The following is a 24712-nucleotide window of genomic DNA, read 5'->3' as shown; positions in this document are numbered from 1 at the left end:
AGAAAATATTTGAGGACTCAATTTCTTTTTTTAAAAAAAATTACCCATCCTTCTCTGTCTTAATATTTGCTCAAAATGAAACTTTTTTTCAATGTCTCTTGGGGTTTAATTACATAAATTAAGCAGTTACAATTGTAATGGATTTTTTTTTTTTTCTGAGAATGCTTCTGCCATGAATTTTTAGTGATTAAAGGAATGCCAACACCTCCTCCCCACCAAAAAGAAAAACAAAACACCAAAAAACTAAACACAACAATTAGTAGAAACTCTTGAACTATAAAATGTGATTCCTAAAGCCAAGAGCAGATTCAGTGAGTATTTATATTATTTTTATATTTCAATATAGAGACCTCAAGCTCACATACTTGGGTTTAAATGGGTCACCCTAGGGAACATGGGCAGGCCAGATATAGGTGAAACGTAAAGTTTCCTGGGAGGAGGTCTTTTTCCTTCAAATATCTTGCCTACGCTCCAGGTTTGGCCAAAATGTCCTAAAGCGAGTGTTATTTTTTTTTGGGGGGTGTTAGGTTTTATTGCCAGATCAAATGCAAATGTTCCTAGGAGATGTAATACTAATGGTTCATGTTTTCACAACTCTGGATAATTCTAAAAGTATTTTCACTTATATTTTCTTGGGTGGTAGGGTAATGTGACTGTAAAATGCATTATCTTATTTGATTCTTATAATAACCAACTGAAGTGGGTACTATTATATTTTCCATTTAACAGATGGGAAAACCAAGAGATTTTTCCCCAAACCACATGAATGGTTGAACGAAGTCCAAAATCATTCCATTCTAATAGATTCATGTGAATTGTTCATTACATACTTCCCAAGAGCAAGGTGGGTAGGACAGAAAAGGAGAATAAAGGGATGGCCCTTGCGGGCTAAGGACAGAAGAAGACAGCACCAAGGAGGAAAGGGTGGCCCGGGACTCTACAGACTACATCTCTGCCTCCACCACCATTAGGCTGAGGGCTTTAACTTTCTGGAAAGAGGCTTTGAGAAATGACTTGTGAGCCAAGTCTTCAGGTTAACTTGGATTGTAAGTGGTGGAGACTCAAATGGAAATAAGCTCAGGGAAAATTCATGTTTCAGTGCTAATCTGAAGGATCTGTTTCATTCATTGGTCAACACAAAAGATTACAGTTATGCAACTTGAATGCTCTCAATTTAAAAGAGATGTTTTCAAGTGCGTTTGTTCACATTGAAAATAGAATCTAATGAGTTTTTCCAGATGATGAATATGTATATGCATATATTTAGGCCAACATTCTTAGATGGATGAAGTTTCTCTATAAATACTTTAACAGAGGAAAATAGGAAGGAGGGGAGCAAAGCAGATAGAAGAAAAATTTACATGCAGGTGATAATAAAAGAGAAAAAATAACCCTTTTGCCTTGGAAATGGTAGGTCCTAAATCCTGGGAAAGAAAGACAAAAACAATGAGAAGATGGCAAATAATGATTAAATGAGGATAATGATAACAAAAATATTAATAGATAACAATAGTTACCATTTGAAAGTGACAACTGTGTGGCAGGTACATACATTATTGCATTTAGCTCTTACAGCAATCCAGTGAGGTGGTGTTTCCTTATTTTACACATAACAAAAGACTAAATATCTGACTCAAGATCATATAAATAGTAGACAAGAGCTAGGTTTCAACTCAGGTCTGTCTGACCCCACGGCCTTGATCTTTTAACTCTTTCCTTTAAACCACCTCACAGTGAGGATGATGGGAAAATAAAATACCAATCATCTTAAAGCTGGTTTTTAAAAAATTGAGCAGGGCATTGTGTGGTGAAAGACCACAGGATTAATGAGATACACAATCACTAAGGGCCAAGCAAAGAAGGGTCTGAGACTTGGTATAGATATGCCTTTTGAAAGGGCCAGGCACAGTGGCTCACGCCTGCAATGCTAGCACTTTGGGAGGCTGAGACAGGCAGATTGCTTGAGCTCAGGAGTTTGAGGCCAGCCTGGGCAACATGGTGAAACCCTGTCTCTACTAAAATACAAAAAATTAGCAGGGCATGGTAGTGTGTGCCTGTAGTCCCAGCTACTCAGGAGGCTGAGGCAGGAGAATTGCTTGAACCTGGGAGGCAGAGGTTGCAGTTAGCTGAGATCACACCACTGCACTTCAGCCTGAAAGACAGAGAAAGACTCCATCTCAAAAAAAGAAAAAAAAAAAAAAAAGACTTGGATGACAAGTAGAGTCAAGACGAAAGTGACCAGAATGGGAGGAGGGTAAGGATAAGAGAGAGGAACAACACGGAGACACAGGGAAGTTCAAAATCATGGAGGGCTTCTATTAGAACAAGAGCAGGAGAAAGAAACGAGCAGCGTTAGGCTGAGAAGGAAAAGGAAGGAAGTCAGCAATCTCAACCAGCATCTTAAATAACTTTTGAGGTTTCAATAACGCCGAATGAAGGCTAAGGAACCTTAGCACTTATAAGACGGTGGAAGAAAAGAAAAAATAAATATAATCAAAGGAGGTGGAAAAAATACTAGTTAATCAAGAGAGTATATTGCTTGGGGATGATTTTGGTGCACAGAAACTCCAATGAGCATGAAATTGCAGTGGAGAACAGTTGTGGGAAAGTTGTCACACTCAGGGAAAATGAAATATCCTTCACTTAAGACTACACTAGTGCCATTGTATTCTGTTGTGGAAGAGAGATTGTGTATTAGCATTGCAGGAGTCTGAAGAATTTAAGCGATACAGTACAATGGTTTAAGCATTCATCAAGGACATCTTTTGGGAATTTCCCCTACAAAAGATAATAACAGTTTAGTTGGAAGCTGGCAGCGACATACTTATTCTTGGTAAATGTCTGAAAATTCTGAGCAGTGCTGTGATCCATGATCTTGTCTTGTCTCACTAGTTTTTCCCCCACCTTGGCATATACTGGCACCATACCTTGAAAGATCTATAGCTCCTAAGTGTCTCAGTCTAAGATATTGCTAGCATCCCTGGTTCACAAGTTCAGAGGCAGTGCGATTAACAGGTGAAGGATTGCAGCAAAGGCAGCTCTGGATCTTGAATGAGAATTTTTCACATCTGCCACTTTGGACATTTTTCAAACTCATTCCCTCGTGTATTCCAGGAAAGTGCTCACTTGAACTGGGCTTGTCTGCTTCTGGCCTGCATACTGAGCTGTGTAATTGAGGGAACTCAAGCATAGGCCGTTTATGGTTGTATGAATAAGCAAAATACTCAATATGTGATCTGATTGTTTTCCAAAATTGCACAGTCCCTGGTTTCACTTGTCATTTTGGAACAGAAGTGGGAGGATGAGACTGTGACAGTGAACACATTCAATGGGTATAATTAACCCATTTCATAAAAGCAGATTTTCTAAATTATGCTAGAAAGCTTGCACGCTTTTTAACACTTTGTTTCCCAAGGCAGAAAAAAAATCTTTAAAGGTGCTTATTTCCCCAGATATCAACCTAATTGGTGTAAAGCTCACTGCCTTATTGATAGAGTGGGACATTTTGACTGATTTCTATGGCATGATAGTTAGAAAAAAAAATGATTCCTCCCCTAATGCTGCCATTCTGCTTATCCATCCATAAAATGTTTCATACTCATCTCTCCTCAGTATGTCCTAAAAAAGGAAAAATATTATTTGTCAGTGTCCTGCAATATAAGGAGCAGCAGGAATCTTTAGAGTGCCTTGCCACCCACAGATGTAACATCAATGACCCAGTACAAGGTGATAAAAGCCACAGGGGCATGAAAACTAGCAAGGAGGGGAATGTGTGAAACAAATTATTTGTATCCAGTGGTGTCCTCAAAAGATCACCACCAACAAAAATCATACCTTAGGAACAACTGTGACTCCATCCCCTTGTCTGACCTCAGGAATTTTTCAATATGCCACCAAAATCTGGAGGAAAGTTGGCTTACATGGACCCCACAGGCAGCCTGCACCTATGAATGCTTTGAGTTTCCATTTACTGTAGTTAGGTGATAACATTCATTCTCTTCAAAAGTGTTGGTAGAATGACATCTCTTCCTGAGTTGAGAAAATGCAAGTTCCAAGGCACACTGCTGGGACTTAAGATAAGCAGGCTGGTGGCACTGGCTTATACACTGCCAAGTTACATAGAGGCCAAGAGCGTGTGTGCAACTCGAATAGCTGGGGACATTCTGGACAGCTCTGGAATAATTGGGTGATTGTGGTCTTCACTTTCAACTCAAATGTGTGATGTTAAGATTTCTCCCTTATCTGTAGGTTGTACTAATGATAAATCTACAAATGACAATTCTTGGCTCAACTGAACCCCATGGTTATAGAGAGTGTGCTCATGAAAGTTCTAAAAAATAGTTAATAATTTTAGTTTTAAAACATGTGGCCCCATTCCACAAAGGATTTCAGTCAAAGGAGAAGCTACTGATGATATCAGCCAGTGAAGAAGTAATCAGTGATAAGAACTGTTACTAATCCCATAGAATGTTTTTCCTGTTTCTTAAAATGAATTTGAACTATTCTAAGCATGCTGAAAAGTACAGAAAATAATATAAATTCCAATGAGTCCACAATCCTGTGTCGTCAAATATTAACAGTTTTGCCATATCTGCTTCGGGTATTTTTACTTTTTCATGAATTCATTACAGACATAGCTGAAGACTCTTCAAATCTTATTTTCTGCCAACTTTTCTTCCATGTTTTAGGTCCCATAGACAATGCTGAAAACTTGTTGCTTCCCTAGTTACATAATTTCCTTCAGCCTTTCCTCTGATCATACTAAGCTATAGTTACCGATGTGCAGAGAAAACTGACTGCACAAATTGAGCTGAGCCCCTTATTCATCAGGACCCAGAATTTTCTTATTAAATGAAAATAATCTCTTCTTGCCTACCTTGCAAAGTTATACAGCAGTAAAATTAAATACAGTATGGAGATCCTCTTGGAAACTATGTCATCAAATGCAAACTATAAGATTATTTAGGAGACAAATCTTCCTTTCTGAAAATTAAGGTTCTAATAAATCTGATTGGTCTTTGACTTCTCAAACCTTAATGTTTACCCAACACAAAGAAATGATGTTTAATCCAGGCACGATCACAACTAATTACAAGTTTGGAGACCACAGATCAAGGATTTCAAATATTCTGTCTCACCATTGCTGTAAATAACACATGTCAGTCCAGATGTCTTAATAGTTGATTTCAAGAACATAACACAAGATGAAACAGGCAGTCAGTGACTGTACAAATATAATAGTCTTTTCAACCATAATATATGTTACCACTAGTAGTAAAAAACATAGGAAGTCGGAAAGTGAGTAAAAATGTCCTGCTGCTGTCCATAGGGAGAGAAAAAGAGAAATAACTAGAAAATAAAACTTGAGAGCTAGTTTTCAAAATCTCAACCTGATACCCCTAGCTGCCTCACATGCATGTCTACGTATTCTGTGGTCACACAAGGTGACACTGGAATTTTAGCAATGTTGGGAACAGCTGTTTTGTCTGGGACCATTACCCCCACGAGGGACAAGTGGCAATAAACACGATTAGCCATGTCTCCATTTTATAGGTCTTATGTGTCTATATTTTTAAATCTGAGAAAGTGTCATCTTACTTTTTTTTAAGAAATGAAATTCCTATTCCCATTGACTCAAATTGTTAGGTTCATTTTCTCTGAAGATATTACATTGCACAGACTTTAGTCATTTAATAGACAGAAGAGATTGTGGTTCTCTTGCTGAAAGGAAAACTGAGAAACATGACAAAGCCCTGATCAGTTCAAAGCTTCTAGAAGGGATGTTAAGAATTTGAATTGGATTCCTATTGATACATGATGAGCTTCAAAATGCATGTAGTCACATTCAAGGTATTTTGAGGGTATTTTAACAAGTAATCAAATGTTTCATTGACACAGTTTTTGTCATCTGCTTTATTCAGCAGTCCAAAAACGTGTTTCTGGACACCAAATTGTTTTAGAGGTGGATCTTGCTATATACTGGAAATAATAATTTTGCACTTTCAGTTTTCAGTGCATAGTAAATGAAGTTGGAGACGGAAGATACTCAAGTTGAGAATAGTGATGGATAACGGGGCACAAGTGCTGGAAGCACTTAGTCCTATGGTGTTTTGAAGGCATGTATTTTCATTGCCACAACTGTTCAACTGGCTTAACCTATAGCCTAACAGAAAGGAAACATCAGATTTAGCTGTGGGGAAAAAGAAAAGACTTAGATGTGATGAAATTCTCCATCTCTAATGACCAATGTGATATCCAGTGGATTCAGTCAAGACTGAAATTAAATGGGCTACAATCAAACCTTTGTCAATTTTCTTGTTTTCTCTCAGCAAACAAGCCTATTCCCTGTCTACTCAAAGACTGAAGATAATGGGCTAAAAATAATATTACCTTCAGAATAATTTATTTGAATCAGTAGGAACAGTAATTTCGTCACATAAAAAAAAAAAAAAAAAAAAACCACTGCAGACACACACACACACACACACACACACACACTCTTACAAAAGGGAGATATAACTGGTTATTTCATGGCTACTTGTATCTCTCCAGCTGCCCTACCCGCCAACCCTTCTCTTCTATTCTTAGAAGGCCCCATGTGATGAAGCCATTCAGCTCCCAAATCTTTTCTGGCAGTATTCTTTTCTTAGCTCCTTTATTGTTTATTGTATTGAATACATCAAGCTTTTCCCCACCTGAAGCCCTTTGCAAGTCCTGATATTTCTGTTTAGAAAGTTCTTGCTCTGGCCCTCACATGGCCAGCTCCTTCTCAAGGAATGTCTTCTGCTCAGAGACACCTCCCTGGACCACCTCAATGAGATGGTAATGAGAAGAACATTTCCTCCTTCCAAATCATTATCACATTACCCAGTTTGTTCCCCCCATAGCACTTCACTCTAAACTGAAATTATTTTGTCTATTTATTTAACTGTTTATTAACCATTGGTGTACTGCCTTACCACAGAGAGTAAGTTATGAAGAAAGGTAGAGACCTTATCTGTAGTTTGTTGTTGCTCTGTGTTTTTAACCACTATGTATTCAATGTTTGTAATAGTGATTAATACATGGTCGATAGCCCATAAATATTTGTTTAGTAAATGAATTAAATTTTACACCCTAAATTTACTCTTTTAACTGTGCAAACTGATGTTTAATTGTAACTTTCAGGACTGTGCAATGATTCATGCTTTAAAGGTAGAAGAAATTCTACATTGAAGTTAAAATTAAAATAGAAACATGAATGTACATGTTTTAAATCAGACTTGTTTTAGAAAAGAAGCATACATTTTATTGGCGTAAGCTCCTACAAAATTAATACTGCAGAGTTTTATTGGTATTGTACAACAGAAGGGCATTTTAGAGATCAATGAAGTAGGTATGGATTTTCACCTCAAAAGAGCATCAAGTTGACATTGAAAATGACTGCTGATGAAATAGCATTTATATTTAAATTTTAAGGTAAGCATAAATGCAACAAAATCCTCAAAATAATTCTAAAAAAATCATATGGATTTATAATAAACTTCAAACATCGAAAAATTTCCACTCGCCTGACATCCTTCAAAGAGCTATAGTCATTCTTTGACTAGAGCTTTTCCAACGGAAACAGTAGATGGAGCTGCTGCCCCATGTTACACGCTTTTTTGAATTTCTGCTTTCAACCTAAATTGCTATGCACACAAATGTGACAAATGGAGCCCACTGCTCAATTCTCCTACTGCAATAATGAAACAATGCATAAAAACAATACCAGAAGAAAAAAATGAAAGAAAATAAAAAGCCTTGCCTATAACAGAAAGAAATAATAACACATTTTAAAATTAATGTGGTTTTTAATAAACGCTTTTTCCAGCAATGATGAATGAGAAGTAATGTCAAATGGGTGGGCTAATACCTACTTCCTTTAATGGTTCATTAGTTAAATTATCCTACTTTCTCTCCTGCTTCGCCTCATTTCCAGCTGCTTTCCTCTCTTTTCTAAAGAAACTAGAAACCAGAATACTTTGAAATAAATGAAGGCATTCCAAGTCTTGAGACTTTCCAAGTCTCATTATCATAACATAAGTCCATTACTTTCCATTGCTTATGCTACTCAGATAACTGGAAGGCTTTTTAAAAAGACAAGCTTTTATTGGAGTGTGAGGAAGGACAGTTGAGACTTAGAGAACATCACAACTAATAAAATGCAACAGCTCGGATGGTAAAGGAACAAGCACCACAAGCAAGGAAGAGGCTGCAAATCTCAGGAGAAGCATCACTGACTCTTTAGACCTGGTTGTTATTGTTACCTAATTGCGAATAACTTTTGGATCTCTTCATGAGTGGATTTATGTATCTAGAATAAGCGTGCCATATGCAAAATGATCTTTTATTTCCGCAATTGATTGATAGACATTCAAATTTCTGTTAACTAGATTTTTGGAAAACTGTAAAGAGAGAAAAGAAGTGTTGGTCTAATTACTGATTGAAGACAGTCTCTTCTATCTACAGTGTGAATGGGTGTTCAGAATAATAACAGTGGAACTAACTTACATTTAGATAGAGCTTTACATTTAGAAGAAAGTTCTTTCACATCCATGGCATTGGGCCCTTGTAGCCACTGTGGGAAAAAGCAGGTGGGGTAGGTGCTATTATTTCAAATTTACAGAAAAGAAAATGGAGACAAGGAAATATCAAGAAAATTGTTCCAGGACAGGCTAGTGAGGAAAAGCATTAAGTTCCTCACTGCCATCCTATGCTATCCTATACCATCTCACTGTCTGGAGTCAGCCCAGTGCCATTCATTGCCATGGCAAAATCAAACACTGTTCTATGTATGATGTTTGAAGAAGACTAATCTTAGTTGAATTGTAAACGAGAAGCTTGTCTTTCACACCTGTAGTCTGGCAGAACAAAGGTTTAGGGATCAGTTTCTGTGTTTCAATTCTGTCTTCTCTGCTTGTGTCAGCTTGGGTAAGTTACTTGACATTTCCAAGTATCATTTACCTCATTATAAAATGCAGATAATTTCTACTTTTCAAGAGAGTTGTAAGGATTCCCTAAGACACTGGAAATACAGTACTTAATGCAGAGCTAGTGATGGTAATAAATTCTCCTTGTCTGCTTCATCCGTCTCTCCTCTGAACCTGTTTCCTCAGATGTTAGTGCTATTTCCTTCCCACGGGAGATGCTTAGCCCTCTCATACTGAAAAACTGTTCTCAGTTGTAATCTTTATGTATTGAAATAAATCCAAGAGATCTCTATGTAATAGTTCCCCTCCAGTGAAGAATATTCATTTAGGACAAGATGGCAGAAGTTATTTGGGAGAGTTTGGGAGCTTTTTCCTTTGCATAGGTAAGATCAGCTCTGGTTTTTAACAAGAAATTGGACAAATACTTTACAAAAATACATGTGGCTAACTCTGTTAACCAGGTTAGTCACTGCTCAATGACAAGCACTCTGAATAAGAACAGTTTCATTATATGCATATTGCATGTGTATAAATTTCAAATAAGTCTTTCCTAAAGACACAAAAATTTGCTATTGAATATGGGGAGCTAAACTGGAGTGATATATATGACTTTCCACGAAACACTGATTCACAAAGATAATTTACTAACGTTAGTTTAATAAAACTACTGTTAGTAAATTTCCCATTATTAGAAATCTTTTTTCCGTAGGAGATAAAATATCTCAGGGGACAAAACGTTGTCCTCTTACACACACACACACACACACACACACACACACTTAGCCAGTTGTAGGAAATTTTTTTAGTAAACAAGTTGTCCTTTTGGTGCAAACATTTCATAAGAAAGTGAGAATATACAAATTTGGCTTCAGAACAAATAATCAAGTAGAAGGACTCGTTAGAACACTTTAATTATTTGAATTGCTTCAGGCCATCAGAGACTTAGATTCCTTTCAATTCAATTTCCTTTCAATTCAAGATTTTTAAAGTCTTCACTGACACTCCCCTAAATAACAACACTATGTTTGATTTCAGAAACATCTTAAACCCCCAAAGGGAAGAACATTTTCTTATAAAGTATGCTGTTATAAAAAAAATAAAAAAATTCATGCCTCCTGGTAATTCTTATTCCTTTGTTCTTTGCCATCACACTGACTAGAATAAAGTCTCCCTCCAACTTTCCCAAAGACTAATTGCTCAAACATAATGTTTAAATTACATAAAATATTCACTTATTTGAGGGATATTACATAGTATTTAATTACTGTTTGATAAGGAGACAAAATTAAAATTTTTAAAAAATACGTTTCACATTGTCATAAGATATTCTAACACATGCTTCAGGATCCTCACATACTGGCCACTGTGGTGAGGCATACACTAACTCCAATAACAATTAGAAAAATTGTAGGTCCTCCCAACCCATCTCTTGTTCTCTTCTTGCCTTCCTTCTTGCTATGAAGTAGGGTACATGTCACAAAGGGTCCAATGTTGGAAAAGACAAATAAATGAAAAACAACAATGTTTTGATCTAAAAATGTCCACAATTAAGGGGGAACATCTCTTAAGCTATTTGTAAATTGTAATAAAATACAAATAGCTCCCTGGGACATCCTAAGAGATAACAAGTGCTCTGCTGATACTTTTAAAACAGTGAATACTGGCCAGGCGTGGTGGCTCACACCTGTAATCCCAGCACTTTGGGAGGCTGAGGCGGGCGGATCATGAGGTCAAGACATCAAGACCATCCTGGCCAACATGGTAAAACCCTGTCTCTACTAAAAATACAAAAATTAGCTGGGTGTGGTGGTGGGCACCTGTAGTCCCAGCTGCTGGGGAGGCTGAGGCTAGAGAATTGCTTGAATCTGGGAGGCAGAGGGTGCAGTGAGCCAAGATCATGCCACCAAAGTAAATACTTTATCTTCTGCATAGATTTTTCCTAATTTTTCTAACAAATTGGGTATTTTGTTATATTTAAAAAGTTAATAAACCACTTTTTTCAAATACTATGTTCCCAGGATCTAATGAACACTGTGTGTCAGACCTATAGCTGAGTTTAAGTTCTAAATCTATACTTGAAATAGAATAAGCTCCTCTCTCCTCCAAACACTCTGGCAATAAACTAAAGTCTGTGGAATTGAATATTATAAATCCTATCATACAGTCACATGGTTTTTAATCTTCTGAACTCTTCAGTAAATTCATTTGATCTGTAGTTGAGAACTCATTCCAGAATTTGGTGTAATCCTCTTCTCTCCTAGACATTTGGCAAGCTTGTCATAAAGGTCTTCAACATTCAAATTCTTCCTTTGAGACAACAATTATCCTGACTTACAAGCAGCACCATAGGTTTAGAAAACTACACAAAGGTCTAATCTTGCCTGTTAGCATTCACTAGCTTTTCTTCTTTAAAGCACGAAACAATTATTTTAAAGATCTTACAATGTGTTCTCTGTTTTGTCTAAAAATTTGAAATAAAAATCAACAAAACTGATTCCTTTCAAGACTAGATGCTAGTACACTGATATGGCTTGGCTCTGTGTCCCCAACCAAATCTCATGTTAAATTGTAATCTCCAATGTTGGGGGAGGAACCTGGCAGGAGGTGATTGGGTCATGAGGGTGGTTTGTAATGGTTTAGCACCATCCCCCTAGTGCTGTCTTGTGAGTGAATTCTCAGGAGATTAGGTTGTTTAAAGTGCACTTCCCCCTTCACACTCGCTCTCTCCTGCTGCCATGTGAAGATGTGCTTGCTTCCCCTTCTTCCTTCTGCCATGACTGGGAGTTTCCTGAGACCTCCCCAGCCATGCCTCCTGTACAGCCTGTGGAACTGTGAGTCAAATAAGCCTCTTTTCTTTATAAATTATCCAGTCTCAGGTAGTTCTTCATAGCAGTGTGAGAATAGACTAATGCAGATATCCGGCTCATACTTCCTCACCCCCTCATCCCCCCAATCTGCCTTTATATAATAAATATCAATTAGCCGCAATGCACTGTTAATAGGACAATCCACTAGAAGGGCTACAGTGAAATGAAATCAATGACAGGACAGTAATCATGTTCGTTTTTGGCAGGTGAGCACATCCTAAGAGATTCCTAAGGTACTGGGTTGAGGCCCTCTAGTGGTGGTGCAGGGTGTTTTTTGGTCTTCAGAAGGTCATTTACCTGGTCTTAATTTTTTTTTGTCTACAAAACATATTCATTTGTTACTCAGTCATTAAATAAACAATAATCACATGCTATAGGCCAGAGACTAAGCAATGGTGGGAAAATAGAGGTTCAAAAAAGTCACGGTGCAGTGGTCAGACAGATGAGGAAAATAAGAGTCCAAAGCAATGTGCTATATCTGTAGGAGATGTAACATACAGGACCATGGGAGGAAACCTCAAATGCTGAGAGCACTGGCAAAGGCTCTATAGGAGAAATGTTTGAGCTGAGTCACGAAGATACAGAGAAGCATATACAGGCCTATTGGAGAACATTTGCAAGTCATAGCATTTTTGAAACAGTAAGGGAAGATGTTGCGGGAAATTAATACTTTTATAATTTCTTACACCTGTCTTTACTGTAATCTCTGAACATAAATTGTGAAGATTTCATGGACACATCACTATCCCAATGAATACCCCTGTGATTTCCTATGCTTGTCTTTACTTTAATCTCTTAATCCCGTCATCTTTGTAAGTTGAGGAGGATGAATGTCGCCCAGGACCCTGTGATTGCATCAACTGCACAAATTGTTTGTAGAGCATGTGTGCTTGAATATGAAATCTGGGCATCTTTAAAAAAGAACCGGGTAACAAACAGCGATGTTCAGGGAACAAGAGAGGTAACTTTGAACTGACCGTCAGTGAGCCAGATGGAAACAGAGCTATATTCCTCGTCTTTCATAAGCAAATAGGAGAAATATCACTGAATTCTTTTTCTCAGCAAGGAACATCCCTGAGAAAGAGAATGTGCCCTGAAAGTAGGCCTATAGACGGCCCCTTTTTAAGGTGTCCTGTCTTTTATGGCCAAAGCCAATGGGATGAAATAAGCCCCGGTCTCCTACAGCGCTCCTAGGCTTACTAGGATGGGAAAATTCCCACCTAATAAATTTTGGTCAGACAGGTTGTCTGCTGTCAAACCCTGTTTCCTGATAAGATGTTATCAAAGACAATGCGTGCCCCAAACTTCATTAGCAATTTTAATTTCTCCTCATCCGGTGGTCCTGTGATCTCACCCTGCCTCCATTTGCTTTGTGATATTTTATTACCTTGTGAAGTATGTGATCTCTGTGACCCACACCCTATTCCTGCACTCCCTCCCCTTTTGAAAATCGCTAATAAAAACTTGCTGGTTTTACAGCTAGGGGAACATCATGGATCCTGCCGACATGTAATGTCTCCCCCGGACACCCAGCTTTAAATTTCTCTCTCTTGTGCTCTTTCCCTTTATTTCTCAACCCAGCCGAGACACTTAGGAAATAGAAAAGAACCCATTTTAAACATCGGGAGCGGGATCTCCCAATAGGAAGATTACTGATTACAAACGAAGGAAGGGCATAGAGGAGGATAGGCCAAGGCAGGTAAAAGGCAAACCATGAAGGGCCCAGAATGGCATGTAGAGGATGTGGAATCCATCCGTCTTGAAGAAAAGAGAAGCGATTGAGGAATTTAAAATCAAATAGTTTTAAGCTGTTAGAGAATTCTAAGCCATCCAAGCCCACCTGGTTGCTGTCATGATTTAGAAGTTTTACTCCACTTGGAGAAGGTGACTTCAAATATATAGATTCAAATTGACAAAGGTCTAAACTAAGGCAGTGATAGTGAAGACAGAGAGGATTTGTGGGCTGCAGCGATGTAGAAATGATATGATTTAGAGACTGTTTAGATGAGGAGGATGAAGAAGAAAAAAAATCTAGGATTATTTTTAGAGATTAGTTTTGGACATTATACTTTTGTGGTAACCAGGAGACTTCCACGTGGAGATACTAAAAAATAATGGGATGTACCAGCCTGGAACTCAGGAACAGTGTCTGAGTTGAAATAAAAAAACTGGTATTCATTAATCCATCCAGCATATAGGGGGCAGAAGAGAAGCTGTTAATGGAGACAAAAAGATGGCCCCAGGCATATGAGAAAAAACCCAGTGTCGCTAAACCAAGAGAATAGGGAGTTTCAAGGAGACAGCAGTCAATGCTATACATTCCTGTGTAAGGTAAGGTAAGATGAAGCCTGAAAAGTGCTCAGGGAATCTGCGATGCAGAGATTGTTGGGACCACAGAGAGTGCAGTGTCAGTGGAGCAGCTTGGACACAAACCAGACTCTCACAGGCTGCAGAGTTACCAGAACTACAAGAAGTTAAATACTTTTTTTTTTTTTTCTAGAAGCTCGGGGTAAAGGATCCAGATAAACTAACTGGTTAGATGATCTTTATAGCACTTTTTACCAAACCATGAAATTATACTAACAAAATAGTTTCATATCAAGAAAAGTGGATATGCTTCCCCAGATGTCTGATTTTCTAACAGCCTGGACGTTAAGAAATCGAGAAGATGGAGTTCAGGTAGGTTCAGAACAGGATTCATCTGTCTGGACACTTGGCTTGGGATGTTCAAGCAGACACTACTGTTATTGCCATCTGTGTAATAAACAAGTGGGTGAGGCGTGTGGATGATTACCAGCCTCCCTCATCTCTTGGTTTGTGGTGATGATGGCGTTAGGAATATAGAGACTATGAACTACTCATCCAAATGCTGAAACCAGTCATTCTAAACAGTAGAAAGAAGGAAATCATTATCTACAGGGGAGTAAAATAATCCTTAGGTAAACACACAGAAATAAAGAGTGACTTTTTAAAGGGACAGTCATCATATTGTTTACTCACAGGTGGTCCTGGGGGTCCTGGTTTTCCTGGAGGTCCTGTTTTCCCTCGTCTTCCCTTGAAACCAAAGAAGAACAGATGATAAATACTGTGACTCCATTACATTTTAATATCAAACAATATTAAATGGGAATATTGAAGACATTAAAAATGAACAGAAAGTTAAGAAACAATTTAAATTCCTCATGACTTTTAAACATCAATTAATTTTAAAAGTTGTGGGCCAATTTTTAAGAACCATAATGAGAAGTATAGTACCTGAAATGAATAAATCTTAACTGTTATCAGCAGTCCTTTAAATGCTATCTACCTTGGTTCTTTAGCAAAGTAATATAAAGTATATGAAAGATCGTCTAAGACGGGTATTTTATCTGATGATTCTGTGGTTTTGGATGCAATAACAAGTACATCTGTCATCTTAAGTTGGTGTTCTCTAAGAGGGGCCTGAACGGTAATTTTGTATGAGTTATTTGAAGGTGAGATTGGGTGTTAAACATGCATATTCCTGGACTTCATCCTAGACTTCATGGTTTAGAATCTCCAGGGTGGGAGCCACGAATCTGCGTTTTTATGCTCACTAAAATTTGAAAAGCACTGCCCTAAGCCCTATTGTAATTATATATACTGTATGAAGCACATTAGCTCTTTTCTTCCCTTAAGGTGGTTAAGTTGTTTTTATAAGTGAACTAAAATGTATAATTCTTGCATGTTAATCTTCATTATTACAACCGAATATTAACTGTTTCAAGTTCACAACTAGCTAAATTCCAATCGCAAGATGTTGTGCTAACATCTCTTGTACCCGTGAATCTAATAACATTTAAAAAGCATTTCATTAGATATTATAAAATTATTTTCTTAAACTTTTTTATTTTTTAAATTTTTAACAGAGGGAAGTAAGCTTAGGTATTGAAAGCACACATTGTGAATGAGAAGCATTTTATGAGCATATGCTTTCTAAATATGGTCACTCTATTTCATTGTTACTAACAATTCTATTTGATTATCATATTGGTAAACTGTCAGTACATATTAAGGCTTATTGATACTTATAAAGTAAAAATATTAGGTTGATCTTTTCCATGCTTTTTTGGGGGAGAATTATAAATGTAGGCACAGAAAGGCCCATTTTATTCACCAATTTTCTTGCTCTGAAAATGTTAGACAAAGTTGCCTGATTCCTCTGATTTTCATCTAGTCTTGGAGTGGGATAGGAGGTCTAAATGCCAGTTGAAACAGGAGAGTAAGTTTTCAGAGATCAACAAGCAAATACAATGCTGTGACTGGATGAGAAACGTGTCCATTGTTTCTGAAGGAAAATTAAGGTGATAACATCAAAGACTTCATATGAAAACAGCATCCTTGTCTATAAATAGCCCTAGTTAACATCTACAGAACAGATTTAAAAATTTTTTTAAATTAAAAACATAGGCTGGGCACGGTGGCTCATGTCTGTAATCCCAGGACTTTGGGAGGCTGAGGCAGGCAGATCACCTGAGGTCAGGAGTTTGAGACCAGCCTGGCCAACATGGAGAAACCTTGGTTGTACTAAAAATACAAAAAAAATTAGCTAGTCATGGTGGCGGGTGCCTGTAATCCCAGCTACTTGGGAGGCTGAGGTAGGAGAATTGCTTAAACCTGAGAGGCGGAGGTTGCAGTGAGCCGAGATCATGCCACTGGCACTCCAGCCTGGGAGACAGAGACTGTCTCAAAAAAAAAAAAAAAAAAAAAAAAATTAAAAACATAAATATAATTATTAATAGTAGTGTTTTTCTCTTATCTTTCATTTTACAGATCTAAACCATGCAGTTCTTTTGGAGGATTGTAAGATTGAAATGAACATATAATTTAATATTCTATATACTTAAAACAAGTTATACACATGTATGCCATGTTCTAGTCTTGCAGTTTACATTTTCTGAAAATCAATATATTTGGTATTTTAGTAAATATAAGTAAATTAGCCTCTGAGGACTAATCAATGATAAAAAGTTTACTTAGAAGGTGGAAGCACTCTAATTTATTAATTCACAAGAATACAAAGAAACTAAATAAATGGCATCTAAGTAAGTGATTGGCTCTTTCTTTAAGCATACATTCGGTTGAGGTAAGTTAAAACCATAGGATCAACTTTAGTTTACATTCCCCATTCTTCAAAGGAGACATGTGTATTGATTTGAGCAGGAAGCGGGGAAAATGAGGCTATTGATTAACTTTTATCACAGAGTTAATGTTGAAACAAACCAAATGTCAGATATTGTAACATAACATTGGCACGTGTTAAGATGAGGAGTAAAAAGCATCCAAGATTCAGGATATGGTGAGGGCAAGCATCCAGATTCCTGCATATCACTGCTGACTTCAGCCAGCCTTGCCATTGTCAGAGTGTCAGAGTGTCAGTGTGTATGCTGGAAGAGGGCAGAGAGAAGGCTGATTTTGCTGAGTGGACATGCAGGTAAAATATTTTTGAGGGTTGTTAAGTAATTGGAACATATTGTGTGCACACAACTTTAGCCAGCACATATTTTCACATTAAACCTGGTTTCTAGGCTTGAACTTTCCGAAATCAGATTTGAACAATTTTTAAAGGTGCTATACAAAGCAATGCAGTTACCTTTTTGTTAGGCTTACCACCAAATACATACAGGTTGATTATCATCTGTCCAAAAGTGGCTGGAACCAGAAGTGTTTTGGAATTTTTTTTATTTTGGAATATTTGCATATACATAATGAGATATCTTGGGGATGGGCCCCAAGTCTAAACATAAAATTTGTTTATGTTTCATATATACCTTATCTATATAGTCTGAAGGTAATTTTATGCACTATTTTAAATAACTTTTTGCATAAACAAAAATTGTGACTGTGTTTTGACTGCAACCTGTCATGTGGGGTCAGGTGTAGAATTTTTCACTTGTGGTGTCATGTTGTTGCTCAAAAAGTTTTGGATTTTGGAGCATTTCAGATTTCGAATTTTCAGATTAGGGATGCTCAATCTGTACTAGAAACAAGATTTACCTTGGGAGAAACTCTTGACACTAAAGTCTCAAGTATAAGTGACTTGTGGAGGACAGAGGAGAGGGGTGGACAGATGAGAAATGTGGGTGCAAGCTTTAGAGCATAAGAGAGTTATGGGTCCTGGCGGGGCACGATTTCTTTTTTTCTCAATTTTTTTTTTAGAGACAGGGTCTCACTATGTTGCCCAGGCTGTCTTGAACTCCTGGACTGGAGTGATTCTCCAGCTTTGGCCTCCTCCCAAAGTGTTAGGATTACAGGTGTGAGAAATGGCACCTTTCTTAGGGGCCACAATTTCTATCAACATAATAGTCCATGCCTACTCCCAGACATCACTGTTCTTCTTTCCGAGGAGCCCTAGGAATTAACTCCCTTGTCTTGTTTCCCTTCTTCAAGGCCCCAAGCTGCACCGAATACAGCCACACAGTCTCCTGTTCCTCTGAAGGATCATCTGTCTTCCACTTAAAAGCATTAGGGAAAGGCAAAGCCTACCTAAGAGCTAACAACACTCTTTGGTCTTGGCCACAGAAGCAAGATACTGAAGGGAACGTCATTGTCTGAAAAGTGTCGCAATAAGAGGCACACATTGTGCCACCACTGTGGCTCTAAGGCCTGCCACCTTCAAAAGTCACCCTGTGGCAAATGTGGCTACCCTGCTAAGCACAAGAGGAAGTATAACTGAAGTGCCAAGGCTTGAAGATGAAATACGACCAGGACTGGTCGAGCGAGGCGCCTGAACGTTGTATACTGCAGATTCAGGCATGGATTCTGAGAAGGAAAAACGTCTAAACCCAAGGGGCCAGCTGTTGTAGCATCCAGTTTATCTTAAGAATTTCAATGATTAGTCACACAATAAATGCTCTGGTTTTTAAAAAAGGAGCTAACAGTAGATTTTTGGTAGGGTGAATTTTACTACTTAAGCTAGTACATTTTGGGGGAATATTTTATGAATAATTATGCCAAGAAAACAGGCATAAACCACAACTCCCTTCCTAGGACTCAAATCAGATTCGACCACTTTTCAGAGGAAAGTCTAATCTGTGAATCTTTGTTCATAGGAAAGAAAGACATAAAGTGTCTCCAATTCTTCCTGTGGTGCAAAAAATCAATGATGAACCATTATGTATACAAGGTATCCTAATTAGTGGACAGAATACCTCACACGAAGCATTCTTTGTGTGGATGAGGATACCTGGGGCCAGGGCCTGCGGAGGTTGATGGCAGGCCCAGAAAGAAGGCTCCCGATGCCAATGGGAGGAATGTTTGCACGTTTGCTTTCACTTCTATCTCTGGCTGTTTTGGTCCATTCATTACAGGGCTCTGTCTAGACCCAAAAGTGAGACAAAAGGTGGGGACTTGGATGTGGGTGGAAGGAAAATCCTGGAGATAAGTCAGATATCTGCTGAGCTGGAAGAGGTCTTCCTGGTTAGGGTGGCTATTCTCAGGTGGCCATTTGTTCAGAAGCAACTCTGATAAATTAGTGTTTGGGTGAACTTTCAGATGGATAGAGATCTAGTGTTTTAGCATTATTATAACTGGGCTAATCCAGCATTTTCCTGAAAACTGTGGTATAAAGCGCAAAACACAGATTTACTCTATCAAGTTGCCCTGGAAACCTGAAAGTGCTCAATATGTCAGTTTTCTGTTTGGCAACTGTGTGGAGATTATTAGACAACACTTTAGATATCTGCCTAATGATCTAAACCTAGGACTGCTCAAACGTGACCATGCATGAGTGTCACCTGGAGGGCTGTTTAAAATAGATTGCTGTGCCTCACTCGCAGAATTTTTTTTTTTTTTTGAGACAGGATCCATGCTGGTCTCAAACAATCCTCCTCAGTATCAAGAGGTGGAAGTAACCCAAATATCCATCAGTGGATGAATGGATAAACAAAATGAGGTACATACATATAATGGAATATTTTCAGCCTTAAAAAGGAAGATAATCCTGGCCCATCCAACAACATGGATGAACCTCAAGAACATTATACCAAGTGAAACAAATCAGTCATAGGAAACCTCAGGAGGATCATTTGAGCCCAGGAATTCAAGACCAGCATGGATCCTGTCTCAATAAAAAGGAGCTTAAAAAAGTTCTTTTTTAAACTTGATGCTTCCAGGATGACTTGCAGTGTGAGAGAACATTTATCTTAAATTACACTTTTGATTTATAAACACCTGGCCCTCTTAGGAGCACTAAGAAGGGAAGAATGCAAATAATGGACTATTGGTACTTATTTGACAGATAGTTTTTGTTGTTGATGAGGATGATGATGATGAAGATGAAGTTAGAGTAGTAATTGGACTTAAAGGATGGTATGCAGACCCCAAACCCACTAATGAAACATGTATTTAAGTACTCTCTCTAAACTGTCAGGTCATGATAACACAGCTAGCCCCTCTCCTGAGTAGCTGGGATTACAGGAGTGTGCTACCTGCTTGGCTATTCAGAGTTCTGGATTCAGTAGGTTTGGGGTGAGAGCTGAGAATCTGCATTTCTACCAAGTTTGCAGTAATGCTGATGCTGCTGGTCTGGGGACCATGTTATGAGAACCACTACTCTAAAACTAAAGCTCTTATTTCATATTTAAAGTCAGGCAATCTTGTAGAGCACCTTATATCTTGTAAGTCTATATCTTGTAGCTCAGAATAAAAGAATTCAATTTGTTTTGTGATTATGTGGAACTTTGAGAATAAAATGCTCATTGTCAAGTTCAAGAGCACCTGGACTGGAAAATCTCTGTGCCCCATTTTTTCTCTTATAGAATATTTTTGTGCTAAGATTTCATTGATGTAAAATGGTACTTATACTTTGCAACAACTTTGTTAAAGGAATAAAAAGATCACTTGTAAAATTCCTACTGCATACACCCAGTAGGATGGCTACTAACAACAAATCTGAAAGCAAGCATTGGTGAGGACGTGGGGAAATTGGAACACTTGTGCAAGGTTGATGGGATTGTAAAATTGTAATCCTAGCACTTTGGGAGGCTGAGGAGGGTGGATTGCTTGAGGCCAGAAGTTTGAGACCAGCCTGGGCACCATGGCAAAACCCCATTTCTAAAAAAAAAAAAATACAAAAATTAGCTGGGCATGGTGTCATATGGCATATGCCTGTAGTCCCAACTACTGAGGAGGCTGAGGTGGGAGGATCACTACGACCCAGGAGGAGGAGGGTGCAGTGAGCCGAGATGGCACCACTGCACTCATGCCTGGGTGACAGAGTGAGACCCTGTCTCAAAAAAAAAAAAAAAATAGAGTTACCATATAATCTAGCAATCTCATTTCTGGTTATATACTCCAAGAATTGGAAACAGTTTTAAGAAGAGATATTTGCATACCCATGTTCATAGAAGTATTATTCTCAATAGACAAGAGGTGGAACTAACCCAAATGTCAACCAACAGATGAATGGATAAATAAAATGTTGTACAAACATATAATGGAATATTTTTAGCCTAAAAAGGGAAGAAAATCCTGTCACATGCAACAACATGGAGGAAACTTGAGGACATTATACTAAGTGAAATAAGCCAGTCACAGAAAACCAAATACTCCATGATTCCAATTATATGAAGTATCTAAAGAAGCCAAATTCATAGGACAGAAAATAGAATGGGGATTACCAGTGATTGAAGAAAAGGAAGAGGAAAAAAAAAAGGAGTTGTTTAAGGTTTATAGAGTTTCAGTTTTGCACAATGAAAATGTTCTGGAGATCCGTTTCACAACAATGTGAATATACTTGACACTAGTGAACTGTATGCTTAAAAGTGGTAAGGATGGTAAATTTTATGTTATATATTTTTTACCACAACTTAAAAGAAAACAACTATTTTTACCAAAATGTTCAGTACATGGTAGTTCTAATAAGTATTAGTTCCTTTCCTCACTGCCTTTCCACTACCCTCTCTCCAATTCTCCATTTTTTATATAAAAATGTTGGATAATGTCTCTAAGAAAACCTCCAAAATATGTCGTGTGCATCCTTTAGAAAAGTGTAATCACCTTTTAGTGGTGGATATGAGTTTGTTTAAAAATCTAAAATAACAATCAAGATATCCATTAGAGGTAGAAATTTTAAAAAATGTGGCTTATTCATAAAATGGAAAAGTATATATTTGACAGCAAAGAAAATGAATGAAATTGAACTACATGCAACAACATAAATGTTTCTTACATGGCCGGCGCGGTGGCTCAAGCCTGTAATCCCAGCACTTTGGGAGGCCGAGACGGGCGGATCACGAGGTCAGGAGATCGAGATCATCCCGGCTAACACGGTGAAACCCCGTCTCTACTAAAAAATACAAAAATCTAGCCGGGCGAGGTGGCGGGCGCCTGTAGTCCCAGCTACTCGGGAGGCTGAGGCAGGAGAATGGCGTAAACCCGGGAGGCGGAGCTTGCAGTGAGATGAGATCTGGCCACTGCACTCCAGCCTGGGCGACAGAGCAAGACTCTGCCTCAAGAAAAAAAAAAAAATGTTTCTTATAAACATAATGTTGATCAAATCACACAAAGAACGTTAGGCGAAACTAATCTATCCTATTAGAAGTCATAATGGGTTACCCACGTGGGAGTGGAAAGTGAAAGAAAGCATGAGAGGAGTTTCTTAGGGTTATGATATTCTACTGCTTGAACTATGTGGTGGTTGCATAAGTATGTTCATTTTACAAAACAGCATCAAGCTGTACCCTTATGGCATACACATTTTTCTGAATGTACATTACATTTCAATGTAACTTTAAAAAACGAAACAAGGAGATTCCCACAATGGAATGATTTGATTGGCATGATCTAAAACCTTGATTCTACTGCATTTTCTGTGCACAAGGACACAGAGGGTCACTATTAATAGCAAGAAAAAAAGAGACAAGGCTATTTAAATAAACGACATCTACAAATTTTCAACAGTAAAAATAACCTAATGCTTCCAGGATGACTTGCATTGCGAGAAAACATGTATCTTAAATTAGACACTTGATTTATAAACATTTGACCCTCTTAGGAGCATTAAGAAGGGAAGAATGCAAATAATGGACTATTGGTATTCATTTGACAGATGGTTTTTGTTGTTGATGAGGATGACGATGAAGATGAGGTTACAGTATTAATTGGACTTAAAGGATGGCACACAGGCCCCAAACCCACAAAATGAAACATATGTCTAAGTACTCTCTCTAAACTGTCAGGTCACGGTAATTCAGCTGACTCCTCTCAAACATTCCCGTTTCCATAAGTGTATTTTGCACACTCTTAGGCATCAGCTCGGCCTGAACAGGTATCAAGGAAATGTCAAGAAAGAGGAGACAGGGCCTTGACTGACACACACAACTGTGAATGAGGTGTTAATTACACAGGAAAACATTACAGACTATCTGGGAAGTTAGTTTTCTTTTTTTACTTTGTGAACGGAAATAAGATTTATGTCTGATGTAAAGAATTACATTTTGAACTCAAGGATATGTGTAAAAATGAGAATGGAATACTTACAAGAGGAGTGCATAATATTTTAAGTACATTTTATTTCTTACTAGATTTTAAAAATGTATCTATGACAGTAACAACACTAGTCATAAAGGTCTCATTACTTCAGGGATCGGACAAGTGACTCTTGTAAGGACAGGAGAAGAAAATGCAATTCAGCATGAACAAATGACTTGAAATAGGTTCAGAGCTAAGAAAAGATACACATCATTGAGGTTGGGATCTTAACATTTTAAAATTATTTAATTCCACTATTTGCTCATCTCTCTGCCCCTTTCCTTTTTATTCCCCCTTGGATGGACTCTATCTGTAACTAATGTGGCTTTTCAAAACAAGTTAGAGGTTGTGACATCATTATCTAAACCTCTTGAGCTACAATTCAGTAAATGATAATCTGAATAAACGATTTGTTAAAACATTAAAACAGGATTAACATTTCCTTGATGTGGGTATCCTGGTCATTCACAATTTAGGTTATTTTGCTGTTATAATTTTTGAGCTTCTCTTCTTCTCACTACCAAGTCAGATTCTGTAAATGTCCCATTTACTTGTTGCTTTTCCCTTTGGAATGTGAATCTTCCTAGTTCTTTTCTGCTTGCCTGATTTCTGCTTGCCCTCATGTCTCTCTACCCTGATTCTGAGGCCAACCCAACCCTTCCATTTAGATTTGCTGGAATGCCTAACTGCCTTGCCAAACCACCGACTCTCTAAGGCCCGAATTCTGACTCTGTTTTCTAGGTCTGTCATTGCCAATATTTGCCAAGCCACTTGATGTGTCTCAATATCACGGGTGGGGCAGTGGTAGGGTATGACTAAACGATTTCCTGAATATACTGTGATGTATTTTAACATTTTTGTGCCACATGAAGCTGGTGGAAGTTGGAAGTTCATTGTGAAAACTTTCTTTCCTCCATATTTGGATGTTCACAAGCAGCTCACTCCCAGACTGGATAAGGGGAATTTGGCCTTTATATACACTGCCTTCCTGTCTGAGAATTATGCCGCCAGGCTTCCACATCTCTAAAACATTCCACTTTCACAATACCTCATGAATTAAGACTTTTCTCCTTCACTTTTATTATGGGAACTGTTATATTTGTAAGTTTAGAGTCGACAAAATTGACATGCAGAGGGACAAATAATGCATATAAAATGATAAGTCTTATTTAATAGAAATGTTAAAATAAAAACAATGTCGTGAAGTTCATCTACAAATTTCAGACAGGTCAGAGGCTAGGCCAGTGAAACAGGAACAAGCTCAGGATTACCGGTGAGCAATGGAACAAATAATCATTAGTAATATTTTATATCTTGATTTCAATTAAGGTAAAGTGACAGGACATAGTTTTGGTATTTCTAGTTACATAATCTAAAAGACATACTCAAGGGGTAGAATTTTAG

At 37.9% G+C, this 24712-nt stretch overlaps 1 protein-coding gene and 1 pseudogene across 1 annotated transcript in view; one reads left to right on the top strand and one right to left on the bottom strand.

The window, feature by feature from the left end:
- Window positions 1–24712, bottom strand: part of COL19A1 (collagen type XIX alpha 1 chain) — a 330132-nt gene that overhangs the window by 96442 nt on the left and 208978 nt on the right. Inside the window, exon 16 of the mRNA XM_033217563.1 lies at window positions 14819–14872. Coding sequence (XP_033073454.1) covers window positions 14819–14872 — 54 coding nt within the window. The remainder of the gene's footprint in view (window positions 1–14818; window positions 14873–24712) is intronic.
- On the top strand, window positions 16039–18659 carry LOC117088278 (annotated as a pseudogene).

The sequence above is a fragment of the Trachypithecus francoisi genome, unplaced genomic scaffold (assembly GCF_009764315.1).
Source record: "Trachypithecus francoisi isolate TF-2019V2 unplaced genomic scaffold, Tfra_2.0 Lachesis_group10, whole genome shotgun sequence".
Taxonomy (NCBI): domain Eukaryota; kingdom Metazoa; phylum Chordata; class Mammalia; order Primates; family Cercopithecidae; genus Trachypithecus; species Trachypithecus francoisi.
Note: the sequence above shows the minus strand (reverse complement) of the source record. Positions and strands in the feature narration are given on the sequence as shown.